Source organism: Pelodiscus sinensis, chromosome 25, assembly GCF_052426305.1.
Source record: "Pelodiscus sinensis isolate ZL-2025 chromosome 25, ASM5242630v1, whole genome shotgun sequence".
In the NCBI taxonomy this organism is placed as follows: domain Eukaryota; kingdom Metazoa; phylum Chordata; order Testudines; family Trionychidae; genus Pelodiscus; species Pelodiscus sinensis.
Genome location: NC_143076.1, coordinates 20248713 through 20263849, shown reverse-complemented (window position 1 = coordinate 20263849; position 15137 = coordinate 20248713). Strand labels below are relative to the sequence as shown.

Below are 15137 nucleotides of genomic sequence, written 5' to 3'. Positions count from 1 at the left end.
CACCAGCAGCTCAGCAAACTCCCGGCAAAAGTGCAACCCCCAGGAGACAGCTGTGGGATGCAGAGCAAGCCGCTGACAGGGCTTTACTTCTCACTCTTGTATCAATGCTGTGCGACTTGTCAGAGGCTGCAGCGGAAGCCTTTGCAGTTTGCACTGCACACAGATGGCATATTCCAGCTGGGTATTTTTACCAAGGTGTCACTAGAACGGTGTCACTTTGAAGCCCAAAATGCCAAGGTACGAGGAGGCCTAGCCGGCTGCCTTTTCGATGAGGGAATTTAGCAGGACCCAGGAGATTTATTAGCTGAGTTGGGGAGAGCAAAGCAAGAACTCAAACCGGGGCAGCCTCCCCAAACACTGCCTCACAGCTGTATCTCAGAGAGTCACCAGATCACAGCGTGAACCTACATCAGCTCAGGGCCCAGGCAATACAGGCTTACAGATGAATGACTAGCATTGCTCAGCTCCACAGGGCTTTTCAAAGGGACGGGAAGGCTCAAGAATGGGTTTGTTTCACAAACTAGAAGAATTCTAGATTTTCCCTGACATTACCCCACCAAACTCCCAGTGCTGAGCAAGTGTCTCGCACTCCTGGATGGTCCTGGGTCGAAGGAGGTTGGCCACTGACTGATGCCACTGCATAAGTCTGTTTTAGAATGTATTTGTTTTACCACTAAGCAGCCAAGATGCCTAGTGATGGTCGCCCATTTCCAATCTCATTCCACAGGGTATGTTACAGTGTAGGAGAGTACATGTGCCCAACATGACCCTGCTCCAGGAACACATCAAGCTACAAGTCTATTCTTCTCTTTGATGAACACAACTCCCCTCTGCATTCATCGGAGGTCACGTTTTACCTGACACACTGGAATGGCTCAGAAGCATTGTAAGAAGGGCAAGCCTGTTTTCCGAATGTTATATCCATGCAGTTCTATAAAAGAGTGACTCATGAAACCAGACACAAGCAGAAATGCAAAAGCTCCCATTTTGAGAGGGCAGAGCAAATTCTACCAGGCTGTAATTGGCACTAGCTATTTCAAGCTGTAAGATATTTTACTGCAGCTCACTTTCACTCAATGGTGTGAAATTCCTGCCTATCAAATAAACTGAACATCCCACTGATCCGCATGGACCCGCAGCAAACACATCAGTACCAATGGACAGAGTAATCCTCGATACGCAGCGATGAATATCACTAAAGCTGAATTGCTGCTCACCATGGAAAAGCAACGCAGCAATGCTGCTTGTTGGTTTGTATTTAACCAAGTGAACGCAAAAGATCATCATGCTGGGAATTGAGCTTTGAAAACAAACATACGGCACACACAATTCTTCTAAAACGGGAGCTCTTAGGCTTGTATTGCTTGAAGCCAGACTCTGCTGGGAAAACAAGCACACAAAGCGGTGCAGGATCTGCAGCATTAGCCTGGGAAGTTTTCCCATTTGCTGCTCAGGTTGATAAATCTTTTCCAAACAGCAGAGGAAGACAACCACCATCTGACTCGATTGCAGCCCCAGCAGATTGCTCTTTCCCACTCCACGCAAAGCTTCAGAGCCACCATGCAAGGCCGTTCTCGCAGAGGCCCACTGTTCACCTCTCAGACTTCCAGCTGCATCTTCAGAATTCCTTACGTGTGGGAGCCAGGTTCTGGGACACTGGCTAACAGCAGAGCCCTGCAAATCTGTGGTTTTCAGCTTTATATCCACAGCTACGCACATCCGCAGGTGGAGGCGGATATCCACAGATCATTTTTGAGCACAGAGCTCTACTACCAGGGTACCACAAACGTTGTCTTCTGCCCAGCAGCTGCCCTGATGGGCAGAACACTTCACCGCTGCTAGCCAAAACTCATCGGTCACCCCTTTGCACTGGGGGCGTAAGATGCATTTCATGTACTTTCCTCCTGCACACTCTACAGTACTAACTCACATTCCCCTAAAAGGCGTTTCACAGCTTACATCTCTTACAGGTGCTGTTGAAATGCAAGAGGGGTCTGGAATGTTCAAGCCCTGAAGACATATATCCTCCCCCCCCCCCAAAAAAAAAAAAACAACTAACCAGACTGATTTGGATACGTTGGAACCAACAGATAGTGATCCTATAAGCCAAGAACAGAATCCAGAGCGTCAGAGACACTTAAATCACTCACTTCACCTGAGACGTCCCCGGAGGTCTGAGACAGACACAGATTACCAAGATGACTGACATCAAGGACTAACTTCATCCCCTCTACAAACCCTCTTCTACCAAGACAGACCCTGGACGAGATGCTACGCTGGCAGCAAAAGGGCAATGATGGAGACAACCCCAAATGGGGATACATGGCCATTCCGCCTAATGAATTCACTGCTGTGGTTAGCAGCTCCTGTAAGCTTTACCTTTGGCTGAAAGGGCAAAGCTGCTCTTCCACATTTGTAAGACACACTGAGAAGCCCTGCATCCGGGATTCCCAAATCTCACACTGTACATGCTCTGCATGTTTCACTGCTTCTGCTTTACAAACTGCTGGTCAGGCAATTAATTCACTGTTCTACCAAGCGCTCTCTGCTTCAGGGGCTTGTTCCGCTGGCCTGCGGAGAAGGCTAGTGGTTACAGAAGTTGCTAACCATGCTCTCCACTACAATGGAGTATAACGCAATGAACAGCTTATCTATTCTTACCCTAAGCTAATCGACACTGCAACAATTTATGGATGTCCGGGGAGACTCACATGTCTTCCTCGGAACACACAACACTCCCTCCTGCACACACGTCTCTGCATTAATGCAAACCAGCACACTCGTCTGTGCTGCAGTTAGCTAGGGAGCTGGTTTGCCTCACACATTTCCATCTGCTACACAACTGCTGTATTTTAATTTTCCATGGCATAGCTAGGCCCCGAGACTCCCAATGTTACCTGCAGACAGGCCTTTCTGGAACGCAGAACGCTAAGGGGATGATTTGCTACTATGTGTCATGCACAATTTCCTATTGCCAGGCCCCCACAGCCAGAAGCCTTCAGGTCTCTCCCAGGAAGTATTTCAGTATTCCCAGTCATGTTAATACAATCGCTGCTGCGATGACCCCAGCAACCCCCAGCCATAGGTTCAGAGAACATGTCATTCAAACCCCTCCCTACCTTCCCAACCCACAGAAAGACATTTTCCATTTGCACAAAAGCAAGTCTCAAGTTTTCCAATAGCTGACTGCTTTGACTCCCCCCGCCCCGGGTAAGTTCCTCAGCTCAGGGGGCTGTACGATTCATTTCCAGTTCTCCTGCGCTTGGACCAGATTCATTTCATTCTTTAAAGACTCCTTTCCAGCAAACACTGCTGCACCACGGCCCTTCTCTACAACTATCACCCACTGTCTTGACTGGATTTTTACCAGCTCTGCAGCCACGCTGGCTTCTCCCTGCACCCCATCACTTCTCACACTCTCTTTGGGGCCTGTTTCACACACCTTCTCTTCCTTTGATTTTGGCAGCAAGCTAGTGAATGGCTTGGGCTGTGGAGAGAGATTTGGCTAGCGTTCATGCTTTTCTACTGTCATCTGATGGAATTAAATGTAAATGATAACGTCCAGTGGGGAATTAATAACCCATCAGGACTCCAGAGACCATCCATCTAGGTTAGTAGTTCTTAAGAGGCAGTCTGGCTGTCCCGGGCCAATTGCCATTCCATCATAGATTCCCAACGCCCTGCCAAGCAATCAAATGCAAAGCGCTCTCTTTGTTCCTAGCCACATTAGCATTTTGGTGGCACACTGGGCCCCAACAGATCTCTTGTTCTGGAGATTGGGGTAGCTTGACTCCTTCCTATTCACATCCAACTTCACACAAGCTGCCTTGCACACTATGCCCAGCGCAGCAAACAAGTTCTCCAGCACACCATTCGAAAGCTTACCATCCACGTGCCACGAGAAAGTATAATGAAAACACTACATGGCATTTTAAAAATCAATTAATTTGCCTCAGATGCTGGAGCCAAATTTTAAATGCACTGAGAAGGGATTAATGCCCACACTTCTACAAAAGGACAGCAGTTAGCACTAGTTACAGGACAAGTTTCAAAGTGCAGCCATTTTTTAAACTGACCTACACGATGAAAAGAACGTGGTAATTTTTACTGCTTTTTGAAAATTGGAATTTCTACCTAACCAGCTCACAAGCAGAAAACCCAAAGAAAGTCTGGTTGCATTTTGTTCAGACTTAAAAAAAAAAAGACTCACCTTTGGACAGAGATCAAGGAAAATGTCATCCCACACAGTGATTTTTTTAGAAAATTATCATGTGAAAACAAAGGGGGCATACATTAAAATCATATGCAGCCTGAACGACAGTGAGTTCTACAGAAATACTGCACAACCCACAAAGTTATTTTATGCAAACTAATGTTACTTCATCAGCCTCATTAAAAATGCAATCCCAGAACCTCTCTTAAAAAGCCTAGTTACAAACATATTGTTTGTGTCATTTGCAGGACAGTAACTAATGAACAGCAAAGCAGCTCATCCCCAAATACCCCTCCCCCCCTTGCACCTGGGACAATCTATCTAGCTCATCATTACTATCTCGAGTGGCTCACTTTCCTCCTAAATGCCCATGATGGTTCCAAAGACTCACCCTTTCTTACCTCATACTCAAAGCCGTCTCCTAGGGCACTAATGTCCATGTGCAAATTTCTGAGCAGTCTCGCTGTCCCACGGGGAGTCTATATATTTAAAAAAAGAAAACAACAGCAGATGACTCTGGATCTTTGCAACTTGTCAGACTTAAGGTCATACCTGGGGGCATTCTAGGAGTTATTAACTGGTGGAAACAGGGCAGAACTATGTGCTGAAGCAACATTATGTGACCACCTGATTAGCAGAGTATTCTCTGCACGTGCAAATGACGGCTAGCTACGCCTGGCAAGCGGGTGCTCCACACTGACGTGTGGGTGGCCATCATTTGCATTGGTAGAGAAATAATCTGTGTGAGCCCATTCATTTGTGATCTCATTGCAGTATCGGGGAATGGCAGCTCAGGGTAGCAATCTCCTGCCCCACCAGACAAGGAGTACCAGTGTCTATTCCCTCACTCCCTTTCTGGGATCTCCCCCTGCACACACATCCTATCCCTAACCCCACACAACCAACACAAGGCAATCACAGAAATCCAGCAGCTTTCTCAGTGCTCTCACTACCTGATCTTCACTCTCTTCTTCCTCTTCCCCCTCCTCTAGAGCAAGGAGATTGAAGGAGGCTTTTCCGTCATGCATGGATCCCAGCAAGCTTCTAGTGAGGCCAGAGGGTTTAATGGTCTGTGGAGCCTGGAAAGCCAAAAAAAAGGAGGGGGGGGAGTAGTTAGAGGAGAGAAAACCAAATGGGCAAGTGGAGACAGGTGTCCACTCGGGCATGCCCAATTCCATGCCTAGCAAAGGGACTCTCTCCAGCTTACTAGCACAGTCAAACAGCCAGAAAATCAAGGAATATGCAGGCTACCTTGATGGTTTGAGACACTGTTATTTTGTAGAGAGTCACTGCAAATACAGGCGGCCCCTGACTTGCGATGCGATTAGTTCCTGGGGAAGCGTCTCAAGTCGGGGGCGTCATAACTGGAACCCTCATTTACAATAGGCATCGTGCACCGTCATAAATGCCGGCCGAGGACGTAAGTCGGGGCCTTTTGGCCCCTTCCGCACTTACAAAAAAGGTTATAAGTGCAGGAGTCGCAACTCAGGCGGTCGCATCTCAGGGGGTTCCTGTAAATCTTCACTACTGAGGTGGTGAGTTCGGCTTTAGGAGAAGTTTCCATTAAAGCAGAGGGGCTCTCACTGTAAACAAACACGCATGCAAAGTCTTTCCACGCAAGAAAATACAAATTCGTCCAGCTGGATTTGCAACAGACTCCCTCCGCCCTCTGCGTTTTCTTAGATGACTGTGGTGCTGACGGAAGGTGGAAGATGGATAGCTCTGGGGACGCACAACCTCTATACTCTAAAGATGTTGAGTAACGGTTAATTGACTAGTTGAGTAGTCGATGGAATTTCCATTGACTAGTCCATAGGCACGTCTGCATTCCTCCTTTGAAACATACAAGAGCACCCGCTGGGGACTCCTGTACATTTCAAAGGAGGAATGCGGAACTCTGTGTGCAGCCCAGGACCAGTGGGAAGTCCCGCTAACTCCCGGCTGCATGTGGCGTGCCAGCTTTGAAATGTACAGGAATCCCCAGCGGGGCCTCTTGTGCATTGCAAAGCGGCAGCGCAGCATGGAGCAGTCCATGCTACGCTGCTGATTTCAAATGCCATGCGGAGCTGGAGTCAGCTGGGGACTCCAGAGGCGGCATTTCAAAGGGGCAGTGCTGCACAGCTGAGCCAGGGATCAGCTGTGCAGTGCTGCCCCTTTGAATGCCGCCTTGGTGTTTCAAAGCGGCAGTGCCACACAGCTGATCCCAGGCTCAGCTGTGCGGCACTGCTGCTTTGAAGTACCCCCTCTTCCCCCGCTTTGCTGGCTCTATCTGACAGAGGCAGTGCGGGGTGGAGGGGGGGGAATTGACTAGTCAACTAGTCCTTAACATCCTTAGTGTACTCACCAAACAGCAGTAAAACTTCTCACTCACTTGTTTACAGAGCAAGTTACTGAGAGGCAAGCCAGCCTGGGCATCTGCAGCCTCCCAGCTCTGCATTCAGTAACATCCCAGCCGGACACTGCCACCGTGCTCTCAAAGTCACCTCTCCCCCAAGATTTCAGCCTGCAGCTGCCGTGTCCACACAACAGGCTGGTGCACTGCAGAGTCACACCCTGGTCCGCCACATAGCAACTGGCTTGTGAGCAAGCCCTGTGTCTCAGCTTTCTGCTGAGGGACCTCTTCTAGGCAGACAAAAGGCAGTTCAGTCTCTAGCCCATTCCTTCCTTCCCCTCTCTGCAGTGAGCAATGAGGGGCGGGCGGGGGGCCATTTTACAAACTGAACGTTTCCACTCCGGGCCGGACCGGAGGCCCAACTGCTCATTTCGCTGTCAGATGGGAACTGCTGCTCAGCCATGACTGTGACAGCACCTGCGGTGTCCTATTAGCAGACCGAGTGAGCGCCCGGTCCTCCCTGGCAGAATTAATATGCAAATGCTATAACGCCAGGCACATGCATGAGAACGCCCATGCCGAGAGAGGCGCAACTCCTACGCTCCAGCGTGTCCGGTCCCGTTGGGCTAGATGCCGTACAAATGGGAGGCAGAGGAAGGAATCGTACTTCGCGTTTCTAAGCATGGCTTCACAAAGCCAGCATAACGAGTGTGGAAGCGGGACAGGGCTATTGCCATTGAAACACCATGCTGGCATTTGGGACAGTTTCCTCAAAACATGGTGCGCTGGAATAAACACGCCCCAAAGCGAGTTTGCAATGAAAACGGAGAGTTACCAGAGTTGCTTCTCTGAGCAGCAGACTGGATACTCCGGAGTTCTCCACACTGGTGCTTGGTGAGCCACGGAGAGCACTGCCTGGGCCATCCATGACACCACGTAAAGGAGCAAGACTCCCTGAGGGAGCCTGGACAGGTGCTAGCAGGGAACCTGGAGCCTAGGGCACGGAAAGACAAGGTAAGTATCTGGACACAACCGAGATGGAGCAAGAGAGCAGGCTCCATTTACAGTCGACAAGTAGGTACAAGGATAAAGGGCCCCTCCTATCTGAACACTGCCTGCTGCCCTCTACCCCATCTCTGCTGCAAAGCTGCTGCTGAGACCCAACGCTCAGGTGTGTGAGAAAGAACAGGTGGGTTCACTTGTGCATATAGCAATGACCCACATGTAAACCAACTAACTGTGTTCAACAGCCAGGTGTTTGTCTGATTCACAAAGGTCACAGGAATAACACACATTAGGGAAAAGGGAAAATTAATATAGCTGGGTTGGCAAACACAGACCTTATACATGCACATTCACAAAGAAAATTATATGAATGCCTAGGAAAGGGGTTAGAACCTCGGTACTATTCTAATAAAATGAGGCCAGACAGCTTTTCCCCTCCAGGACCCCTCTGCTGCTTCTCACAGTGCTGAATAACTGAGGACTAACTGAATAACAGGTTGACAAATTAGATTTCTTGAGACGTCTATGAATTAGTGACCCGCTGTCAATAGGGGACTTTTCAACTATGAAAGCACCACAAGAGTTACTACACGCTTGGTATCTGAAACAACCCTTCCCTGCCTTGGTCCCTCCCATGCCGGCACTGCCTCGCTGTTGAGTTCTGAACGACTGGCCAGGAAAAGGGGGAGAAGCGATGCTACATGAAGCGATAGGAGCTTGGCAGCCCAACGAACCGACTGCACAGCACCTGGACTAACTGTGTAGCTTCACCCTTCAATTACCCATGGCGGGTTGCAGGGCCATGTCATCATTTTCTGGTTTGTTACTCTAGGCCAAAGAAGGCATGACAGTCTCCTGCCTTCCAGAGCTGCAGGAAGCAGGTGGTAACTTTGGCTCAGAAGCACAAATGCTTAGTGGCAGGCGATTCTGCTGCAGGACTTCACCAAGAGGCGCCTAGCAACATTTACTGGGGCTTCTCCCATATCCAGGCAAAACCCTGAAAGCAATTCCTCCCTCCATCCCAGTGAGGGGCTCGGAGCAGAGCTACACAAACTACTGGAAAGCATTAGAAATGCAAGGAGCTTGGCCTGCTTCGCTTAATGAGAAGGTGAAGGGATGTTTACCCCCGTAAGTACTTACATGCAGAACAAATATTTGATCCTGTGCCTTTCAGTCTAGCAAAGGTAGAACAAGGTACCCTGGCTGGAAGATGAAGCTAGATCCAACTGGAAATAAGAGGCAGCTTTAGCAGTGAGGGTGATCAATCTCTGGGGTGGCTGCGGTGGGTTCTCGGTCACAGAGAATGTTTAAAGCAAGACAAGAGGATTTTCTAAAAGCTCTGTGCTAGCTCTAACAGAAATTAAGTCAGGGAAGTCCTGTGGCCTATGCCATGCAGGAAGTCAGACTAGATGATCACAGTGGTCCCTTCTGGCCTTGACATCTATGATTCTCCAAGGGCTGACATCAAAAAGGTCAAGCTGGGGAAAATGCCAAACTCTGCTGACCTATCAGATGAGCCAAAGTTGAAGTGCACTAGTGACGGTGGGCCGAGACACTACAAAATAGCTCGAAATCATCTGTCTTGTGCAGCAGTGACACAAACAGGCCCCCGCCAACAACCTGAGCTCCCACCCCACAGAGCCGCTTCAAACTCTTCTTTACGCAGTGGAATGGTTTCTGTGGTAAGTCATAGTTTGCAATGAGCTGCTTGACATAAAACAGGAAACTAACGCCCGCGACAAATGCAGAGCACGTGTGTGTTAGCAGGGGATGTGTGCGTTGGCAGAGCCGTCTCCCGGACACTGTGTTTACACAAAATTGCAGACTGCAAACACAGTTAATTCACTAGCGTGCTGGGGACAGGAAAGGAAGCTAAATGCACACTCATCTCTCCTCCACCAAGCCGCTGCCAAGTCAGTGGTTACAGTGTAAATTACGCATTCTGAGGAACCTACTGATTTTCTACAATGGCCATTAACTATGTGTGTGGAAGTTAGTTGTCCGTTAGTGAGAAAAGCTCACTTCCACTGGGTAATCTGCAGTTTATCTGATATTTATAGTCATAGTTATTATCAGCGAAGGAGGTGGTAATTGGAAACTGAAGCTAGCAATTCGGTGCAGTCCCAGCTGGATACCAGCAATACAGAGGCAAAGCAATTCATTAACATTACACACTGGCCTTTTATTTTGTTGGATTCCCTAGGAACACACCATTTGGCAAGTCCTTATTAAACCGGAGCAATTACTTAGGAAACAAAGAGCAAGCCAGCCCAGGGCGCTCTTCACACGATGGACGAGGTGCCTCCTGCTGCATGCAGCGGACACAAGCAGCTGGGCCCACAACTAGAAACAAGGGCCTCAGCCTGCCGTGGGTGCACACACCATTGTGTCCCCTACAGCAGCGGAGAAGCTCCGCCGTGCTGCCTCTTGCGGAGAAAGAGCGAATCTCAAGCACATGCAGGTGCAAGCCAGAGCAAAACAGCTTGAGTACTTGGCATCCAACATTATGCACCACCTGGAGTTTTGTTTTTCCTCAACAAGCACAATTGTAGCCTCAGGCAGATGTCCTAACAGCGGAGAGATGGGCGCTCTGAACACAGACAAGAACACTTCGGAGTCACTGTTTTCTCAAGAGATGAAGGGCAGAGAGTTTTAAAAGCAGCCCTGTATAGTCCAGTGCAGGGGCGGGACCCTTTTTTGGGTTGGGGGCCACTGATCTACAGAAAAAGCAGTCGGGGGCTGCACACAAGTGAGAAGCAATAAAAACCCACCACAACCCCTCTCTGATGTGGTCCCTGCGTGAGCAGGAAAAAGACCCACCCCACATTCCCCTCCTGCACCAGAGCCTCGTGGAGCCCAGACTAGTGGGTTTTGTGTGCTCCAGCCCTGCAGTGAGGCAGCAGGGAGGAGGGCTGGAGTGTCAGCTCAGGCTCCCCGATGCTGGGGGAACCCCCGAGACTCAGGGGTTGTATCCAGGCAAGCCAGGGGACACATTCAGCCCCCGGGCCTGAGATTCCTCACCCCAGTCTAGCAGCTGGGTTGCAGGGACAGCATGTGGGAAGTGCAGGTTTAAAACCCCATTTTAAACTTGAACAGGGTTCAAAGAAGAGCTGGATACATTCATGGAGGAAAGTCTGTCAATGGCTATTGGCCAGGGTGGGCAAGGCTGGGGTCCCTGGCCTCTGTGTGTCAGAGGCTGGGTACGGGTGTCAGGGGAGGGATCATGTGAGGATTCCCTGTTGTGTTCCCTCCCTCTGGGGCACCTGGCATTGGCCACTGCCGGCGACAGGACACTGGGCTGGATGGACCTTTGGTCTGACCCAGTCTGGCCGTTCTTACGGTCCTGTCCCGTGATATTCAAAGCAAAACACAGAAAGCGCTGCATGGCATCTGCTGTGCACCAGCACGTCTCCTGGTCACCTAGGTTTGCAACCCTTTAATGGGTGCATTGGGGTCTTCTGGCTCCCCAAGAGAGGAAGGAATGGATGGGAGAAGATTGCTTTCAGAGATGGCACCGCTCCAATTCCACCTGTGCTGATCTCCCATGAATTGACCTGACTTGTCTGTCAAGTGAGACGCATCATAAGACAACAGCAGAGGGGGTCAGTTTAGGACTGAGGTTTGCTCAAAGAAGTTTGTGCAGCACCTGCCTGCAAAAGGCCTAGCTGGGGTCACAGAGCTAAAACTCAACCTCTGTAAAATCATTAAAAAAAAAAAAAAGTGTATGCAAACCCTTTGTCTGTCTGAGTTTACCAGGAGGGGGCGGCCCCATCGAACTAATTTCTCACCTGCCCACACCCCTGCATAATCTTTTCTAACTCTCCCAATCTCTTGGTGCCTCAGTTCCTTGTTTGTGAAATGCGGACACTTTCGTTCTCCCACCGTTGGTCTATCTCGTCTGGTTAGACTGCTCACTCGTCAGGCACAGGCTGGCTCTGCGTGTTTGGACAGTGGCTACCACAGTGGGCCCTATTCCCAGCAGGAGCCTCAACACAAGAGGCAAACAAAGAAGGGAACTGCTCCTACAGATGACTGTCTAATTAAATGCAATCATCTCAACCCATGGACTGCTCTGTCTGACCTGCTGGATAGCTCAGAAGACAGAAATAATAATGCCAGGATGTAAGCCATGGGACACTTACCATGCCAGGAAGGTCAGCAGCAGGGTATTTTTCATCCTGCATGTCAGAGCTTTCATCAAAACACACCTGCCACATCAGCTCATGTGACTTTCCCATGCAAGGTAATTTCCCTTTCTCCTGAAACTCAGCTCTGCAGCGAGACAATGCCCACCCCCAACTCCTTGGCTTCATTTAGACTGCAACAGCAGCCTTGGTACAGAGGGATTTTTAAATCTAAGCTGCCTACCTCATTACTGCCTGCTCCTTCCCACAGCACCAGTTTGCTGTTCTCCTCAGTCGCTTTTCTGCTCTGGGTCAGCTCTCCTCCCTCCTGTCGACACGGCCTGCTGCTTTCCTGGCACTCAGCTGGCTGAGCAAGCCAGCCAGGAGGAACCTGTAAAACCTCCGGGAACAAATCTGCCTCTAGCCCTCTAGGAACTGGCTCCGTCCTTCCCTCTCCTCCTCCTGTTTCTTCTGGTCTCCCCTCAATGTTCTTCTCAGGAGCATCACGTGACCTATTCAGTTTCATGTTAAAACTGACACAGCTATGTTCCTGACTGGGCACTTGATCGTTTTCTCGCACGTGCTGAGAGCGCCTCTCATCTTCAGAGTTATACTCACTCAGCAACTTTTCATTGGCCGAGCTTTGTGGCTGAGCTTGGAGAGCTGCGGTGAGAGGAAGAGCGGACAGAGGCCCTTTGGCAGCCGTGAGCAGGTCTGTCTGCTTGTCAGACCCATGAGAGCTCTGGAGATCCCAGGAAAAGTTATCGACCTCTCCCAAAACCTGTGATGCAAAATGATCAGCTGAACTGCTTGTAATGCTGCTCTCAGGTTCGGGCCCCAAGCAATCTGCCTTCCCCTGGTCTTTGTGCTGGCCGGCAGAGAGACAAACAGGCTCGGAGGTGGGGGTATCAGCTCCTGCCCTTGTGGTGTAGGGTAAAGGATCTGCAGCCATGTCAGAGCCTGTTCTCTGGCCTGCTCCTTCAGACTGCACAAGCTCTGCCTGCTTCGAGCCCTCTTGCTCACACTTGCCCACAGCCTCACTGCTCTTGCAGAGTTTGGTGGCTTGACTCAGCACCTTCCTTCTGCTCTCAGCTGCTCTGCTGTGCGCCCTCAATTCTTGCTGGGGACAATGAGCATCAAGCTCCCCCATCAAACTCAGGTCTTCTGTGGGACTGGCCTCAAAGAGAATCATTGCACATTTCCTGCTGTAAAAAATGTGGTCAGGGGCACAGGGGGTCAAGGCAGCTTCATTGTCATCGGCTTGCGATAAACCTGGACCTTTTTCTTTATCGCCACCAGGTCCTGTTGATCTCTCTCTGACTGGCAAACTGTCATCAGGCAGACAGACGCCCCCTCCTGCCGTTTCCTCCTTCTGGTGACTAGCCAGCTTTTCCTCAACAAAGAGAAGACCTTTGCCCTCCCGGGCCTCGGGGCAACCTGGGACATTGCTCACATTCTCAGTGTCTTGTAAACATGATTTCTTTGACACGTAGGAAAGGAGCTTTGGCTTAACATCTAAACCTTCAGACTCGGAGTCAGAACAGCCAAGACCAGGCTTGTCTCCAATTCTGGGGGCCTTGTCTTGGCCCTGCTGGTTGTCTACATCCAATTTGCTAAAAGATGACGTCCTCCCTAAAATTTTCTCCACATCAGCTAGGATCCGGTGAGTTCTGCTGGACTTTGCTGTGAGAAGTGGCTGCAGTTTATTTGGGGGGGCCCCTGAAAGCTGTCTGTTTGACTCATGTGTCTCTGGTGGTCTCGCAGAGGTCCTTCCTTTGCCTTTCTTAAGGAAGCCCTCATTCCTAATCTGGCTCTCCTGGTCTAGATCAGGACTGGCACACTCAGAGGACAAGATGGGAGAGGACATTCGATAAAAGGATGTTGAAGGAAGAATCCCTGGCTCTGGCTGCATTTCCTAAGTAAATAAATATCAGCAGACAGCTAAGACACACGGCATGCGATGCTCACACTCATCTACAGCACGAAATGGAACCTCTGAAATACGACACACTAAGAAGTTGCTCAAATTAAAGGCTTGGATCTTTTACATGGAAGGTGCCTGCCTGGAGCACTTCTACCCCGGAGAGCCTGCTGCCCTTTAAGGGACAGTGCAAGGTACCTCTCATCAGCCAAGCACTGACCCAACTGCTGGCAAAACTGGGAACGCCTTCTCTATTTGGAGGGGGAGCAATGGTTGCCGTTGGGATGCCCACTCTTGTTGCCAACCACCAAGCCAAAGAGACCAATCTATTGCTCTGAAGCCGTGCCAGGCGCCTAGATACCATAGTAACTGGTGCTCAGTTACTGCATAAACAACACTGGGTGCTCCTGCCAGTGAAGAAAAACAGCTCCAAAAATTCGACAGTCCACCCACCCAGCCCAGCAATGACTCCATTCCCGAAAGGCAGGAAGTACGAGGAATGGCCCACGCTCAGGGCCCTGGGCCCATGCTCTGCAAAGGCCTGTGACCGCACGTGGGCGTGCCACGTGTTAGGAACGGCGGGGGGTGCCACGGACCCACTCTACCTCAGGCACATGAGCAGCTGGACGCCTGGGTCCAGGCAACTGGGAAGAACAATATGCTGGAAAGCCGGGGCCAGGGCTCAGCACAAGCCCTCGGGCCCTGCAGTAGGAGGGCTCAGAGTGGTGCGTGCAGCCACACTCCCCACTCCCACTCCCTTGTGAGCGCAGGACTGGAGAGAGGAAACGTGCGCTGAGCCCGCCTTCCTTCCACCTCTCGGCCCCTCACACCAGGCGTCGGGAGACCACAGCAAGCCAAGTGCAGAGCTGCTGAGGGTAACAGAGTTTAGTGGCAGCAGCTGCTCCCCTGAACAGGCCAATTTCTCCCCTGGGCCAGGGTTCCTTAGGGATTTGACCCAGTTAATAATGGAGAAACGATGCCATGCCTGCCTCCCTCCGCACCGCTCCCCGCCCCAGCCACCTCACGCCCAGAGCCAACCGGGCAGGTCATCCATTCTGCCCAGCTAATACCACCACAAGCAGCAGGCTGTACTACACACACCAGCAACCGGTCACGCTCACTCGGGCTGGCTCTCCTGGCCCTCCCCAGCGCGCCTCTCCGTGTACTCACTGCAGCATGATTCACTGGCTCCCTCTCCCTTTTCTCCTTCTTCTCCTTCTTTTCTTTCTTCTTCTTCTTGTCTTTCTTTCTGACGCCGCCATGAGCCGAAAGCTTCTCCCGCTCCTGGACGACAAGTTCTCTGTAATGTTCGTCACAAGGGTGGTCCCACGTGGACTGGCCATTAGCGAAGTTAAAGTAATAGATGTCACCAGTGATATCTTGACTGACGTGGGGAAACAGACCAGGAAAACAGCAGAGTTAGGGCATCCGCTCTGTGCATGGGAACTACCTGCCAGCTGAGCATGGCACAGAACCTTTCATCTCTGGCACTCAAAGGGCTTTGCCAACTGGCCACGGAAGTGGAGCGTACGGCCCCAGGAA

At 50.6% G+C, this 15137-nt stretch overlaps 1 protein-coding gene across 10 annotated transcripts in view; it reads right to left on the bottom strand.

The window, feature by feature from the left end:
• CEP164 (centrosomal protein 164) overlaps positions 1 to 15137 on the bottom strand; it is a 76886-nt gene that overhangs the window by 53844 nt on the left and 7905 nt on the right. For 8 of the 10 annotated variants that reach the window (XM_075909321.2, XM_075909322.2, XM_089773291.1 and 5 more), the window contains exons 4-8: positions 14766 to 14979; positions 11919 to 13589; positions 7381 to 7539; positions 5167 to 5292; positions 4615 to 4692 (exon numbers count right to left, since the gene is read on the bottom strand). In XM_075909321.2, the coding sequence (XP_075765436.2) occupies positions 4615 to 4692; positions 5167 to 5292; positions 7381 to 7539; positions 11919 to 13589; positions 14766 to 14979 (2248 nt within the window). The remainder of the gene's footprint in view (positions 1 to 4614; positions 4693 to 5166; positions 5293 to 7380; positions 7540 to 11918; positions 13590 to 14765; positions 14980 to 15137) is intronic. The other 2 variants (XM_089773294.1, XM_089773296.1) reach the window with 1 other exon arrangement.